At 39.6% G+C, this 17,343-nt stretch overlaps 1 protein-coding gene across 8 annotated transcripts in view; it reads right to left on the bottom strand.

The window, feature by feature from the left end:
- abl2 (c-abl oncogene 2, non-receptor tyrosine kinase) overlaps nt 1-17,343 on the bottom strand; it is a 173,435-nt gene that overhangs the window by 64,144 nt on the left and 91,948 nt on the right. For 6 of the 8 annotated variants that reach the window (XM_069938133.1, XM_069938135.1, XM_069938134.1 and 3 more), the window contains exons 2-4: nt 13,372-13,542; nt 10,173-10,468; nt 3,587-3,859 (exon numbers count right to left, since the gene is read on the bottom strand). In XM_069938133.1, the coding sequence (XP_069794234.1) occupies nt 3,587-3,859; nt 10,173-10,468; nt 13,372-13,542 (740 nt within the window). Of the gene's footprint in view, nt 1-1,976; nt 2,062-3,586; nt 3,860-7,252; nt 7,338-10,172; nt 10,469-13,371; nt 13,543-17,343 lie in introns of those variants that run through there. The other 2 variants (XM_069938130.1, XM_069938129.1) reach the window with 2 other exon arrangements.

Genomic DNA, 17,343 nt, shown 5'->3' with positions numbered 1-17,343 from the left:
ATTTTCTATATTCTAGTACCTCATTTGCTCCTTGTTGCCTATATCTGCTATACACTTCTCTCTTCTTCTTAACCAGATTGCCAATATCCCTTGAAAACCAAGGTTCCCTATGCCTGTTAACTTTGCCTTTGATCCTGTCAGGAACATGCAAACTCTACACCAGTAACTCTCAACCTTTTTTTTCCACTCACATACCACTTTAAATATTCCCTATGCCATAGGTGCTCTGTGATTAGTAAGGGATTGCTTAAGGTGCTATATGGTTGGAAAGAAAAAGTTTGATAACCACTGTTTTAATTGTACCTAACTGATTCGTTATGTGTACAGTTTCATGACTCCAAAGGAAATGGGCCAATGACAATTTTTCTCAAGCAAAATATTTCAGTAACAATTGCGTCTAGAGCAGTGATTCTCATCCTTCCCATTCACATATCACCTTAAACAATCCCATACTAATCATAGCATAGGGATTACTTAAAGTGGTATGTGAGTGGAAAGAAAAAGGTTGAGAACCACTGCTCTAAATTTTGCTTTTGAAGGCCTTCCAGTTACTGAACACATCCTTGCCAGAAATCCATTCTTCCTAGATAGTTTCTAATTTCCATAAAATTGGCTTTTCTCCAATTCAGAATCCCAACTTGAGGACCAGACCTATCCTTATCCATAATTAACTTGAAACTAATGATATTATGGTCACTGGATCCAAAATGTTTACCTACAAATACTTCTGTCACCTGACCTGTCTGGTTCCCTAATAGATCAAGTATTGCATCCTCCCTCATTCGTACCTCTATGTATTGATTTAGGAAACTTTCCTGAACACATTTGTCAGACTCCAAGCCATCCAGCCCTTTTTCAGTTTGGGAGTCCCAGTCAATATGCAGAATTCTACTATTCATAAAGTTGTTAACCAAACAATGTTGATCTTGCTCTGCTCACTTTTGTTTGTTGATCAGTTCTAACTTGTGTTTTTTTTATAAAAAAAGATCACATTTGTTTACATCAAATCTATCTATGGATTCAGTTTCCTTCATGGCAATTTTCTTTTTAGCCTTAAAAGCTTCAAGAACCTCTTGTGATTTTGTCCTTTTGAGCATCTTTCAATTTAATCACAACATGCTGGATGACTATGCCTTTGGCAGCCAATGCCCACAGCTCTGAAAATCCCTCCCCAAATCTTTATCTCTTTATTCCTCCTTTAACCTGAAGGATTGGAGAATGGCAATGTATTACCCTTGTTTAAGAAAGGCAAGAGGGAGAATTTGGGAATTATAGACAGGTGAGTCTTATGTTAGTAGAGGGCAAAAAATTGGAGAAGATGCTGAGGGACAGAATTTATGAGCATTTAGAGAAATATAATCTTCTCAGTGATAGACAGCATGGCTTTGTGAAAGGCAGGTCCTACCTTATGTGCCTTAATTGAGTATTTTGAAGAGACATCAAAAGAAATTGATGAAAGCAAGGCTGTGGATGTGGTGTGTGTGGATTTATATAAGGTGTCTGACAAATTCTCCCCCATGGTAGGCTTATTCAGAGTCATGAGGCATGGGATCATTGGTTGCTTGGATTTAGAATTGGCTCGCCTGCAGAAAGCAGAGGGTATGAGTAGATGGAACATATTCTGCTGAGAGGTCGGTACTAATGGCATTCCAAAGGGATCCGTTCTGAGATCCCTGCTCTTAGTGATTTTTACAAATGACTTGCATGAAGAAGTGGATGGGGGGGGGGGGGGGGGGGGAGAGGGTCAGCAGTTTGCATATGATACCAATGTTGGAGGTGTGGATAGTGTAGAAGGTTACAACAGAACCTCCACAGACAATTGAAATGATTAAAGGATGTGCTGAAAAATTGCAACTAATGCTTTGGAAATGCCTGAACATCAAGTATTTTGTTCCTAAACAGATTCAGCTCAGATGCCTAAAGAACATAATAGAATTTCCATTACAATATTAACAATATGCAGGAAAGTGGGTCACCTTTTTCTTAACTTTCTTCATGAAAGGGATGGGCCCAATATTGGTCCTTTGTTCTCAATAAAAGTATTCAGATTTGTATATCAGTCTGAAAAAGGTTAACAAAATGAACATCAACCCTCATCCCACCTAAACCCCAAAGCCTGATCCAAAAAGTATACATCTGAGATTAAAAAACATTGATGTACATTTTGCAAACCTCACCCTGGCAATTCAGGACAGCACTTGGAATCTCAAGCACATTAAAACTTTGCATAAATTGTGAGAGAATAGCACTACCTCACAAACTACCCAATCATCCACCCCATCTATGAAAGAAATTATGGTTCCTTCACTGGCCCCTCAGTCATCTCAGAAGCAAAAAAAAACTGGAGAGGAAGCGTCATCCTCAATTCTGAAGAGAAAAAGAAAGAGAACCCAGTAAGCCAACAATCAGCAGAGTGATCAGATGCTGAGGTCACGAGGAACCCTATTTGGTTGATGCCTATTTGGAACAATTCTTTAAAACTCGATCATAGATTCTTAGGATTAAATTAGAACCGTGTCCTTTTATTGATTTTGTTGGTTATTCTCTAGAAAAGAGGATTTCCTTGAATTCTTTAATATTAAAAATATTAAAAGAATAGTAGCTTTTACTTCACTGATGGCCATATGAGCAATTTTGCCAACATGGAGATACAGCATATCACCAACTCCAATGGAATGGTTTCAGGATGTTATGCCTTGCTTGAATTTGGAGAAAATTAGATAAAGAGATCAGGTTGAATTTGACAAGATATGGGATCCATTCATGGATTATTATCATAATTTGATTACTTAGGCAAGAGTGCTCTGGGGATTTTCTATCCGATGCCCAAGAGCTGACTCTTGATTATTTACAATTTATTTGCTGGTGACTGTGTTTAATGGGAAGAGCTAGATTAGTCTCCCCCTCCCCCCTTTTTTCTTCTTTTTCCCCCCTTTTTTCTTTTGTTTTTTTTTACTAACTAGAAGTCATTGGTCTAATAGATAATCATAATGTAATCTCAATATTAGAATATGAGGTGAAATTCTCATTAGGATATTTCACTTTTTTAAGAATTATATAAGACAATGTATAATTTATGTGATTCATATCCTGTATTGCATTATATAAAAGCTATATATCTAAACAATGTATACATGTAATATTTCTCTCTTTCAGATTAATAATAATGTTTTGAAAAGAAAGAAGAATTCTGTGGCTACAGGAAAGAACAAATTAAAATTGGGACAGATTTTTTAGCCAGAACAAATTGTGCATACTTTGGCCTCACTCAAATCATTAACATCTTCTAATTTGTAACATACAGCTAATTCATTAGAAATAGCAGCGTTGTATCTGATTTTTGATATGTCACAACATATGCCCACAAAATATGCTATTTTGAAATCAATGACCAAGTGAATATAACAAAAATGACCATAAGAAAATTTATTTATTTTTACAGAGCAGATGACACTGCTAATAAGGAAGCTTAAACAGATACTTTATTATGCAAGTTGACAGCATAAGCAAACATTGGTAATAAAAAGACACAATCAAGAACTCAATACTATTGTTTCACCCTCAGCAGTAATGCTCTAACATTTACCTTCAGTGTTTTAACTGCTACAGTAAGACTGTATTTCTTCCAGACTCCAACGTATACCTCCCCGTACTGCCCTCCGCCTAGTTTGTGTTTCATTGTGATGTCAGTGCGTTCCATCTCCCACTTATCATGTATGGGAGAAACTCCGTAAACAGTGGGCTTGTTGCATTTTGGAGCAGGGTAGTGCAGGGTTGTGACCAGCCCATCGGCCACAGTGGAATGGTGATGAACAAGCTCTGCCAATGTGTTAAAACGACTCTCTGCTGTTACATATACCTGAGGAATAAAAACATAATCATTTAATGGCTTGCATCTTCTGAAAACAATTCTGTCATTACCCAAGCTACAAAACTTTTGAAATGTATTGACTTTCTCCAAAATTTCAGGGCATTGTATGCAGAAGTGCCCTTTTGTAGGAATGAATTAAAGCTAGTTTTATTTTCTATGTTTTAAAAATATTACAAGAGATGGCCTTGAAAGAAACTGGCAAGTGAAATCATTCAATTGGGAAATAAAAGAATGTTAACCTTATTAGAGGACACAAACCTTACACAACAATGAATTACAATGTCTTACAAATGTCCCTTCACTAAAAATACATCTCCAAATTAGCTTTCTTGAGGAAAAAGAACTCCTTAATTTTCTGCATTCAAGTTAAAGGTCAAAGGGTTCAATGTTTGTCAATGACAAGAGGAATCCACAATAAACTTTCACAACTTTCAAGCACAAATATGAAATGCTTTTATCTACAAACTGAAAGATTGCCACACATTGCAGAAAACTGAAGGGCTAATTTGACCTTTGGATATTGTCCTTTATCATTCCCTCCTTCAACCTAAAGCAGAAATCCACCTTTACTAAAAGGTTCCATTATTGCCACGTAATACTACATTTAAAATGTAACATACTTGGATTTTTTTTTAAACTCTTGTGTACCGTAAGGCAGAAAGTCACCACCTTGTTCAGTGACCCTCAAAGAAACCTACGCAGTCTCCCCTTCAAGTACTGACTAGACCTGAGCCTACATAGCTTTCGAGATCAGACAATTGCAGGCATAGTACCTATAGAGTAACAGACCAAATGAAATGAATTTTATGGATATCAACTAGGAAATAAAAAATTCAGATACTGTTATTTTAAAATTTAATGAAAGGTGAAGTTGGCAATATTATGTTGCCAAAGCAATCTCAAACAGTTAAACACGAAAAATGCATGATGAAGTTAGGAACTTTTGTGGAAGAATAAACATTCCATAGACTTGGGTGCATTTTATGATGGGCCTGTTCAGCTGCAAATACCACAAAATACTTCAAATTCAATGAAAATCAGTCAAAACACAGAAATACTGGAGGAACTCAGCAGGTCTTGCAGCACCTACAAGAAGTAAAGATGGATCCTTAACTTCAGTATCAGAAGACTACAGTCAGAACGAATTGGAAACAACGTCTCCTCCTCAATGATGATCAACACAGGCGCACCTCAAGGATGCGTGCTTAGCCAACTGCTCTACTCACTCTACTCCCATGACTGTGTGGTCAGGCACAATTCAATGCTATTCACAAATTTGCTGAGGACACCATGGTTGTCAGCAGAATCGCAGATATCAATGAGGAAACATACAGAAGGGAGATAGGTCAGCTGGTTGAGTGGTATCACAACAACCACCTTGCACTCAACATTAGCAAAACTATGGAGATGATTGTGGCCTTCAGGAGGAAATCAGAAGAACACAAAGTCCTCATCGAGGGGTCAGCAGTAGAGAAGGTCAAGAACTTCATATTCCTGGGTGTCAACATCTCCAAGGATCTGCCTGAAGCCTCTGTGTCGATGCAATCATGAATATTACCCAGTAGTGGCTATACTTTGTGAGGTGTTTGAGGAGATTTGGTATGTCATCGAAGGCGCTCAAAAACTTCTACAGGTGTACAATGGAGAGCATTCTAGCTGGTTGCATCACTGTTTGGTACGGAAAAGCCAATTCTCAGGACAAGAAAAAACTCCAGAGGGTTGCTAACTTGGCCTGCAATATCATGGGCACCAGGCTTCACTCCATTGAGGACATTTACAAAAGACAGAGTCTTAAGAAAGCAGCTTCTATTCTCAAGGACCTCCACCACCATGCCATGCCCTCTTGACTATGTCACCATCGGGAAAAAGGTCCAGGAGCCTGAAGACGAGCAGTCAGCGGAACAGGGACAGCTTCTTCCCTCAGCCATCAGATTCCTCAATGAGTAATAAACCACAGAACTGCTAAACTTTGCATTTTTCATTTTCTTGCATTATTTTTATTTATTTTGCAAGGTGGTTTAGATAAATTTTTGCACTGATGCAGCCACAAAACAGATTTTGTAACATATTCATGACTATAAATTCTAATATATACCCAACGTTCCTCTAACTCTCTCTCTTTTCCTCCCTTTCCCTCAGCTCTGCTTTCACAGAGCCAAAAACACCCACTCCCCCAATCAATTCTCACTTGTCCTCCTATCCCTAACCAAGTAATACCGTTTGTGTGCTGGTCTATTCTCCACCCCTGCCCATTCTTCCCTTCGCCCCAGCCATTCAATTCAGGTGCCCATCTGCTTTTAACTTGTAAAACCTTGTTAGAACGCAGTAATCAGGGTGCAAGATTTCATACCGCGTTACAGCCAAGTTGCGGAACAGATGCATATATGTCAGAGTGCCCACGGATAATCAAACCCAGATATCCCCTCTCCCCACTGCCGACAGCTCCCCAGCACAGGATGTCAGTGCAGGAGCAGCCGGCGTGGGACTACTGGGCCCAAAGTCCCGCACCAGCTGCTCAAGCCCTTACATCCCGTGCCATTGGGGGGGGGGGGCTGTCAGGTGGATGTCCCTGCCCCGACTCAGGAGCCAGCGTTTGCTCCGCAGCACCTCTCCCTGCTGCGGACCTTTCAGGTGGCAGAACACGCCTTCAGCGCTGCCACCTGACCGTCCCTTCGAAGACATCTGCAGCCAGCTCCGGAGCTGCATTCTCCTGGCGATTCCACCTGAAAGCGGCTTATAACTAACAATTTCAATGAAAGAAAGCAAGCACATTCTTTTAATATTGGTATTCTGAATTTTACTCAACTTATTTGCAAAATTTGGAGTCCACAAACACCCGCGCTATAAGCGATTCCACGGATTAATGGATCGTGTTCTAATGAGGTTTCACTGTATCTTGAAGAAGGACTCAGGCCAAAATATTGCTTATATATCTTTACCTGCTATGGATCCATCAACTCTAGCTGAGTTTCTCCATCATTTGTGTTTTTAATTCAATGCAAAACAGTGTTTTATAGAAGACTGGATCATTAATGACCAAAGAGAATATGGAGTTGTTTTTTTTTAAACTGTCGCTTTTTCCCCCCATCATGCACAATAATCAAGATGCAGCAATATTGCTGAGTTTGATTGGTTGCCAAAGTTTATTAGAGGCATATGGTCCCTGTACCTTTCAAATTTCAAATAAATTGCATTATTTCAAAGTTGAGAGAGTTTGGCCACAGCTTGTTCTGAACTTACTTGTCTTGCTGCCCTTCTTTGAACTCCCCACCAAAGATTGATTGCAAACAATTACACAGAGAGTTTTCACCCCATTCACTCTATCCTGCTAGCTAAGCTAAGGAGTTGTAGCACATGAACAATATTTTAATGGAAAGTTACATTTATCAATGTTGTTCTTGCAACCAAAAGTATTTCATTCTTTGATTTATTCCTCAAGTCCTTTTGCAACTTGTGACAGCAAACACTGTAATGGAAAAAATGCAATCAAATTATTTTGCTCTGAATGGTTGAGACAGGGATACTGACAGGATATGGGAATAACAGAGCTCAAGAATTGGTTTAGCAAGCTAAGAAAGCTTCAATTTTGAAAAACAGCAACACCAAAAAGTTTCTATTTACCTGGTATAACTCAAAATATTCTGGATTACATCTGATTAAACACTAAAATGGGGCTTAAACTCAACTTGTTTACATAACATGAATATCATTTGCAATATTAAGACTTTCAAGCATTCTGATCCCCACCAAGTATATGATGTACAGTGTGACAGATTATATTGTGTTTGCATTTTATGTAGATATGTTTTGGGGAGATAAATTGGGGTAGGTTTTTTAGTATAAGTCACATACAAACAGTTCTCAAAACAGGTCTCATTTAAAATACTGGAAATCTGCTCATGCCAGACAGGCCAGCTCCAAGACCCTTTGCAGAAGTTTTGGAGAGTGCCCAAGGGACTTCACTAATGGATTGTTGTTTACAAAAAGGCAACAGATAAAAAAGAACTCGTTGGAGCCACAGGCTGTCTGGAGTGGAACTTGATGTTTTAAGAGGGTCATGTGGTTTTGCAAGTAGAGAGAGTAAAACAGGTTTTATCTCGGAGAGAGATGAGGGAGGGGGATTCAGATCAGCAGCAGCTGGGACAGGAACAGTACAAGCTGGAAAGCTTGTGGGAAAACCCCATTAGGAAGACTGATTGTGAGTTCTTAGTTCAGCCTGGTCAAAGCCCTTGTGGTTCATACAAGAGGAGAAGACTGGATGCCTAATGTTTCACTTGAAATAAGAGGAACAAAAAATAACTCTGTGGTGACCTGAAAGAAAGAGGTTATCCTCTGGAAAACCTTGATGGGCAAGTTTCTTCGGCAAGACACTGATGTGGCTGGTTACAAGGAATCAGTTGTGGGTGACCAGCGAACAACAAATCTCTCTCTGAAAACCGACAAGAATCTTCCTGAGCGGTAACCATTTACCTTTCAAGCACCAAAGCCTGGTGAGCTTCATAAATGTTAAATTCTGTGCACAGTAGAAAAAACTTAGAGAAATGAGAGGTGAGATTGGATTGTGAATCAAAGAACCTTTCTGAACTTACATACACATTACACACATGTCCACTTAGAATTAGAAGGGGGTTAAGTTAGGTAAGTTAATAGTAATAAGTTCGTTTGATCCTGTTTTCACGTTTAAAGTTAATTAGAAGCAACTTTTGCTTAAGTAACCATTTGTCTTGGTGAGTATCTATTGCTGCTGGGTTTTGGGGTCCTCTGGGCTCGTTACAAAAGTGAAGCCCCGGGGACTGGTAGATGCTGGGCAGGTGAATTTTCCAGTCGCTTGAGATTGCATGTTGCGTGATTGGAAAACTTACAGCAAGGCAGGCCTATTCTAAACATTTTTTTAACCTACTTATTTTCTAAAATTTTTTGCCAGTTGCTTTATTTCTGGAAAACAAGAGTTTTGCTCTACATGAGTTTTTAAAAAATGAGGATGGAATTTGGCAATTCCTACTGAACCTCAAATTGACATCACAGCTTCTTTACCCAAGAATTCCAGTAGTGGCAGCCCATTTTGCAAAATATCTGGGTGGGACAAGTGTACACATCACAATATCTTTTGTTAACAACTTTCTTGAACCAACCCAGCAGATGATTCATCACCATTCCAATTATCACGCAAGTTGCTTGTGACAATAATCACTGAGGTGCATTCTAGTCATTGATGCCAACTTCACAAACACTGCCATATCCATTTCCCTCAACTTACTGGGCCAGCAAAATTCAACTATTCCAATGGAAATCTACATGAATCATCAAAGCAGCAATCTTACTTGTTTTTTGCATTGCCTGGTTGCTGCAATCAACCTGAATGGAATTTGAAAAATAATTCACATCTCCAACAAAGAAAAAGGTCTAACCTGTGCACTAAGACACAGATATTGCTTATAGAGGCCATTACAAATGTTGGTTTTTTCCATCTTCCAAACAGCAGAGCAATTCTAACTTTAATTTCCTGTACTGAACTTCGTTATTTTCACACAACCATACCACCCTCAAATTGGGATGGTGTGAGCACCATGGAAAAAGCAACTTCTGTGAATTTGAAGGAATGGCACTTGTAAGTAAATAGTTTCTTTGTAAAATTGTCAATTGTGACTGTAAATAGATATGTTTTTGGGAGATAAATTGGGGAAAGGTTTGTTAGAGTAGGCCATATACAACCACTTTAAAACATCTTATTTAAAAGACTGGAACACAACCCCAGAGCCTTTGCAGAAGCTTTGGAGAGTGCCCAAGAGACTTCACTAATGGATTGTTGTTTACAAAAAGCTCCAATCCAGCACCTTAAATCCATGCTTTTAACCTGGGGAAAAGATTCTGACTGCCCATCGTTTTAATGTCTCTTGTGATTTTACAAACCCAATGTCATCCACTACTTCTGATACTCTCAAAATGCCCACGATAAATGTAAGTAGGTTCTTTTTAGTAAATGTTATGATTGTTAAAAAAAATTCAAATAAACAGGTTTTCCCAGACTATCAGATGGAAACTGATAAATGTTTTGATTAATAAGAACACAGCTAGTCAATCACTCCTCCCAATTTTAAACTAACTATAAGGATCCAAGGTCTAGACTCCAGACTGCATGGTAACAGGATAAGGGTCATTTTCCATCCTGGCTTATCAATGGTCCCTCCTGAAGTTTAAGCCATGTCAATTTCTGAGAATAGGAAGAAGGCAGACAAAGATGCAGCTGAAAACATGCAGAGCTACGAAAGAGAAAGAACACACAGGCAGCTTCAAAACTGACCTTGGCATCATGCGTAGTGTTGATTCTGTAGTGGTAAACTCGTCCCTCATAGCGGAGGGATATTGATAGCTGTCCTGGACTGCTTTCACTTTCTCGTACAAGAAAGCTTCCGTTGATAAGGCTGCTAAGCAGGTACTCAGCAGCACTACGTGAGACAGGACCGTGGTACCAGGAATGCTTTTCCAGGCTATTAACAGGCGTAATATAATTGCTGGGGACCCATCCTTGGCCATTCTTTGAGCGCACCTCACACCATTCACCATTCTGGTTATAACACAACACACGTAGCTTTTCACCTGTTGAATTCATAACAAAAACCTTATGAAACACTCGAGTTCCTAGATACCCAGTAATTTCTGTTTTCTTCTGTCATCAATTAAAAAAGTTAATCCAATTCTATCATGCAATATTAAAGCTAAAGTCACAAGACTTGCAGCTGGTTGATTCCGCCTTCTGTAAATAGTTATGTCATAATTTCTGGTTGTCATCATACACCTTTTCACTGGTCCTGCTACCACCTTCTATCAATTTGTGGAGAGGTTTATAAAATTGCTCTTTTATCCTAAGATTCCATGATAAGAAGTTAATTCAGTGATCCTTTCTTCTACCTTGCATCTAAACCTGGCCACATTCAGCAATATCAGTTCCCTTCCAAATGCCTGCAGTGCATCTATCCTCTATGGACATGTCATCTTTTTTTTCTAAAAGTTAACCAATTCAAATGGTTTACCCTCTTGGAGGATGTATATAACCTTACCCTTATTTTGAAGGTCTTAATTTAATCTCCCAAAAAACACACATTTGGAATAAATTGTCCATAGTGGGGAATAAATTTTAGCTGTAAATCAACCTTATATTTTTGACTGGCTCAAGACCATTGCACATCCCTCAATAAACCAAAGAAGGATCTCATAAAAAAGCTGAACAAGGGGCAAAATAGCATCTCATTTTGTTACCAATGTTGTCAGTAATACAGGAAGACCAATTACAGCTATGGAGCTGGTAGTCTGATGCCATGTGAATCAAAAGGATGTGATCAAACATCTAGAAATGCTTCCTATTAGCACTACATTGTTTCACCCCCGTAAATTTGAATAGATATGTAATGCTCCTTGTTCTATGGAGGTGAATAAAGTAGTAAATCCAAGAAGATAACAATGAAGTAAACATCCCAATGAAGATTAATCAAAATCACATCCAACCTGACAAGAGCTTTAGATCTAGGGACAATCACAGGTGGGGAAAAAAGGCACTATCAGTTGTGGAATAAGTGGGTGTTTCCAGTTGCTGAGGATTTACAACCCATCGGTCTCAGTCAGATTTAAATTCTAGTCCTCAAAATCTACAACAAATACCTAAAATATTTTTATCACTTTCACTGCTTAAGACTGTGGTCCAGATTTTGCTGCATGTGATTTGCCACCCAAATGCAATGATTTCACAATGACTTTATATCTTATGTAAAAGAAATTTGCTGGATGATTGCCTTGTGGCCCCCTATTGATAAGGTCACATGCAGCACTAAGATCACCAGTTATGTAATTGGGACAGTGTATCTAGCCTTAAAACTGCTGATAAAACCATTGACAGACAGCACAGTGATCCCACTATTTTGCCATATATCAAAGTGTTAACAGTCTCATTCATAAACTTTAAACATCTATTGAAAATAATCTTAAAGGAATCAGAAAAAGCCTCACCATTGGAAATACTATTGTGGACAAAAATATAACTTATTCTTACCTTTTTCTCCCCAGCAGCTGTAAAACCTCCATGCAAACTAGTTAGTTGGCTTGCAGATTCTATGACAAACTGACCAATGAAGGATCTGTGAATAGATTCCCAAACTTAAATGCTGGGGAGTTCCAGCAAGTTTATGCTGTGCATAGGTACAGATTTGCCTGCAGGAACCTGTCAGCAAATTTTGAACTTTTATTTTCAGATATGCTGCAAAGTCCTGAACCTGCTGGTGTGTTCACTGTGTAATTGCCTCTAAGTTGCAAGTTCCAGGGCCGCACCTTTTACACTAATTTTTGGTTATTTTGCCAATACCGAAAAATGCAGTGAAATAGAGAAATGTACCACTAAATCTTTGCCAATTAACTCAGGAAGCAAATGAATTTTGTGGCTCCACTCATATTTACAATGAGAAATTAATTATTCAAACCACCCCAAATCCTCAAATTAAATTAAGAACACCAATCTCTAATATATAATGTCACTCTGTGATGAGTTTAAAGCTGCTGTCCACCCTTAAAAAATATTTGCATTTATTTATAGACCAATGGGAGCTCATGTCCAACAGAAATTTGCATCTTCTTGATTGACGTTTTGAAAGATTGCAACTTTCACATCTGAACGTCACCAAGATCAAGATACTCAAGACCTTCAAAGCTACATCTGGATTTTCCTAAAATAAATTCAATGCAAATATCAAGTAGTGTTGTGTGCAAGTCCTCCCGAAGACTTACACGAGTTAATTCCACAATTTAAGAAAATTAACTGAATATCGCATGTTGAAGAAGGGGTCAGGCATGAAACATCAGTAAATCATCTTTGTCTCCTATGGACGCTGAAAGACAGGCTGAGTTCCTTCAGCATTTCAGTGTGTCTTTAACAGCATTTGAATTAACTGGCTGGTGGCAGAATTCAATAAACTGATTTCCACATTGCAGAATGACTGTATGAAACTAACAAAGTATTTATAATGGGAAACAACATTATTTTCAATCATGCAATGTATTTCAGCTCTGTGATTCTCCAGGACATCTGTGCTCATCCAATTCTGGCTTTTTGCACATCCCCAATTTCATCATTCACATAGACAGCTTCTAAGGTCCAAGGTACTGAACTGTTCTCCTTTTATCTGTCTCTCCTGATGTTCTCCCTTTATCGCTCTCCTTTAAAACATTAAAAAACCCCACTTCTTTGGCCAAGTCAGCTATCATGCTTGCGTCATTTAAATTTTTCCACCAGATAATTGTCCTACGAAGGTCCATTTTTTTAAATTAATGGTGATCTATGAATATTTTTTGACAAGTAATCCCTTTTGATTGAAGGTAAAGTTGCCACATTAAAGAGTGGAAGATGCATATTTCTTTTAAAACAGATGCTATTTCAGTTTCCTCACAAACCAAAAGCAAGTCTCATATCAGAGGTAGATTTACACTGAATTTAATGAATTAAGGTTGCTGCTTACCTTTAGTGATGCTTAGCGTGTTGTCTCCGCTTGCAACAAAGTCATAAAGTGCAACAAATAGATTAGGATCACTTTCAGCAGCTCCTAGAAGGTTCTCCTTCGAGCTCCACCTCACTGCTTCATTCAATGTCTGAGAATCAATGTCAGAACCAAATGGACGGTGCAAAGCTTCTGCAAAGAGAGATTGTAGCCCATGAATGATATACAAACAAGCACAGCAAATAAAGGTTAAAATATAATTTATTCTTAAATGAGTTAAATGTGAGCATGATCAAATAACTCACAATATCCCTGGATTGACAATCACACTGATACAATTGTAAAAATCACACGTTGGTCAGAAGGGGTAAATGGAGAAACAATTTGCTTTATTTAATGGAAATTTAGTGGGTTGAGCAAAATTTGAATTCTTCCAGCAGATTGTTTTTTGCTCCAGATTCAAGCACCTGCAGTCTCTTGCATCTCAAGATATAGGAGGATTTTCTTCAGAGATACTTGTGTGGGATTTCTATGACCAGCGTTTAATATTAGAATGATCACATTTTTGTGAAAATTAATAATTTTTTTCAAAGTATGAAATTTCACTTGAGACATTTTCTAATCCCTCACTTGCACCAACTCCAACCATATTCCCAACACCATATGTAAATGTATTCCTCTAACCCCTGCTGGAATTTTACTGTTAGTTAACATAAGGCATGAGCAATTAATGTGAAATGAGTCAATGAAACAAATGTGATAAGAACAAATGAACAGAATTCCAAACGTGCTAGTACTCAAACCTCAAAGTATTTTTGCTTAAAAAACACCTCAATGAGAATCACACCATCAAAATACACAATCCAGTAACTTCTATTCATTGATATCAAAAAGTGGAATGATAAAAATTTAAAATTTACCGATCTTAACTTGCAGACTCATCTTTCAGGTGGCAGCCCTAAAAGGCTGCTTGCAGTATTGCCTGGTCCACCTGAAAGGGCCTATTCATATGCAGAGGCACCTTGGAACACCTCTGGATCTGATGGAGGTGGGGCGACTGGTGCAATGGCACCACCCTTCATAAATATGCAGCATAGCAATGGCTGTCTTCCCTACCCATAATTCCCCATGCAGGTGGAACCACTCTGTTTCCCACACAGTTCCAGCTCGGAGTGGGATTATGGGTAGGGAAGTCCACCATTACTAGGCCGCATTTTGAGCCGCAGAGAGCAGCCAGCCGGGCTGTTTCAGCCTGCACCAGCCACCCCCCGATATCCCCCACCGGCTGCTCGTGCCCCAACGGTCCCACCAACCTCCCCTCCCCAGTAGGGCAGTGTCTGTCCGTAAGCGGGGCGGGGGCGGCTGTCAGTAAGCGGGGCGGGGGCGGCTGTCAGGCTGCGGGGCGGGGGCGGCTGTCAGGCTGCGGGGCGGGGGTGGCTGTCAGGCTGCGGGGCGGGGGCGGCTGTCAGGCTGCGGGGCAGGGGCGGCTGTCAGGCTGCGGGGCGGGGCGGCTGTCAGGCTGCGGGGCGGGGGCGGCTGTCAGGTTGCAGGGCGGGGGCGGCTGTCAGGCTGCGGGGCGGGGGCGGCTGTCAGGCTGCGGGGCGGGGGCGGCTGTCAGGCAGCGGGGCGGGGCGGCTGTCAGGCACCTGGGTGGGGGCAGCTGTCAGGCAGCGGGGAGTTCGGTTGCCAGCTGATAAGAGTCATCAGGCTGTCCCCAGGCAGCTGCTTACAGCAGCTGCACATTCAGGTGCCTTGGCGGAGCCCGGCACTCCGCTGATTATCCCTCCTGGAGGAGGATTTATGTCAGCACCTCAGAGGCACTTTCGGAGCATTAAGGTGAGTACTTCCTTAGCCGCATGGAGGGAGAATATGCGGCTTTACAATGGGGTGTTCAGGCCACCTGAAAGGGCTTTGAGTTAACTTCTCTTGCCCTTTTCTACTCAGAGAAGCAAACCTCCAAAAAGATAATTCCTCAGAAAAGGACTCACATGATCATATTATTTAACATGCCCAACAACTCATTCATGACACTGTACAAATCAAATTTATAGTTAAATATTAAAATGTGCCTATTCTTAAATAATTTTTTTCTGCATTTCTGATAATGCTACAGTCAAGTGAATATGTGGCAATCACAAACTTAAAATTAATACAAATGTGCACACCAGAGTAAGGAAAACATTTTTTTGTTGATTTCTTCATAACGTATCTTTAAAATTATAGCACTCAAAAGGGGAAGGTAGGGGCTCAGCTGCACTCTTAATGAAGGAACTGATTACCTTACCTTGATCTACTACTAGATCGCAGCAGAACTGCTTCAGTGCTCATCTTTGTTAATCTAATCTGTTATACTGCAAAAGTCATTCACTTGCAGCACTTGGGAGTCCAATTTTTTTTGGTGGGGGGGCGTGTTAGGGAGAGAGAGAGAGAGAGAGATTCTACATGATGGAGAGGTTGCCATCATTTGAGAAAAGAGGCAGGCCAAAACATTTTTTTGCACCCTGTCATCCTGTTAAATTTTTAAAAAACAGAATATTCCTCAGTGGACAGTCACAAAGTAGTGAGCTAAATATCCTTTTCTGAGTGAGAAACACAAATTATACACTTTTAGTCACGTATTGAAAGACCAAATTTAATAGTTTCATCTTGCTTCCTTTTATAATCCATTTTTTCTTTTTTCAAATATTGAATGTATTGCTGTTTCAAAGAAACAAGTGCCCTTTGATAATTATTTTCCCAATACCTGTTTGCCATGAAATGTTAATTTAATTTTAGACAAACAACATGGTAAAAGGCCCTTCTGGCCAGGAGGCCGAGCCACCCAATTGACCTACAACCCTTGTATTTTTTTAAGGGTAGGAGGAAACCAGAGCACCTGGAGAAAATCCACACAGACATGGGTAGAATGTACAAACTCTGTACAGCCAGATCAGTGGTACTGTAAAAGTGTTGTGCTAACTGTTATGCCCTATATTAAAAATGTACTTTTGAACTCTAGTCATGATAATTCAGAAAATAGAAATTTAGTGATCTATTTTGAAAAGCATGCTAATTATCAGACAATAAGTTTTTTTCCCCCCTCTGTATTTTTATAACATGGGGTCAGCAAGAATTTGCCACTTCCTAATGAACTGTTGATGCTTAGGGGAAAATACTCTCATAATACGGCTCTGAGGCAATGTTATTGTCCTTGTTCAGTGTTCATCTGGCAGAGCTTCCATTAAAAGTCTTGTCGGAGACCTTTTGATCAGTTTTAATTTCTGATTTCCAGAATTTTTTTGAACTCTGATTATATCCATTTTAAACTGCATTCCTGACTGATGTATCGATGAATCTAATAAATGTGTGGGTAACTTGAGCAAATTTGAAGGAAGAATTCCGTGATTTGCCTTATTTTCTTAAACAGCACGAAAATTGTAAAAATCACTTTGACCTAAGTGTAAGATCGCAACCGAGGGCGATAAACAAGACACATTAAAAACATTTGATTTCATTAACTCAAAAATTACCAATTTGATTGGATGCACTGCAGCAATTCAAACCTACTTCAAGAAGACTTACCTGGACTGTAATAAAAACAAAGAATGCTTGAAACGCCCAAAATGTCAGGCAGCATTTGTATTTCCTGTATTTTGTGTTTTCCCCACTCTATATCCCCCAGTATGGTAACCTTATCAACCAAGAAACTCCAAAGCAATGAAATTAGGGGTTACTGGAATCATTACCTCCCAGAAACGGGCTGACATAGTCATTAGCCCCTTTCACACTTGCATCCCACTAAATTGGCCGTTCAGTGTCTCAGGATAGGAATGAGGGTGTGGCTTTTCACAGTTGACCACTCCTGACTGGGTCAAGTGTGGCTTTTACACTTGCAAGCAGCCATCCCCAGGGTTAGGACTGTTCTACCTTCTAATGGTGAAGCCATGACGCATTGAGCGAAGGTGGACCTGCCCTAAATCCTGATCAACAAATTATGATCTTATATTTGAACAA

This window comes from Narcine bancroftii, chromosome 5 (genome assembly GCF_036971445.1).
Source record: "Narcine bancroftii isolate sNarBan1 chromosome 5, sNarBan1.hap1, whole genome shotgun sequence".
Taxonomy (NCBI): Eukaryota; Metazoa; Chordata; class Chondrichthyes; order Torpediniformes; family Narcinidae; genus Narcine; species Narcine bancroftii.
The sequence above is the reverse complement of the archived record's forward strand: the minus strand, read 5'-3'. Positions and strand labels throughout refer to the sequence as shown.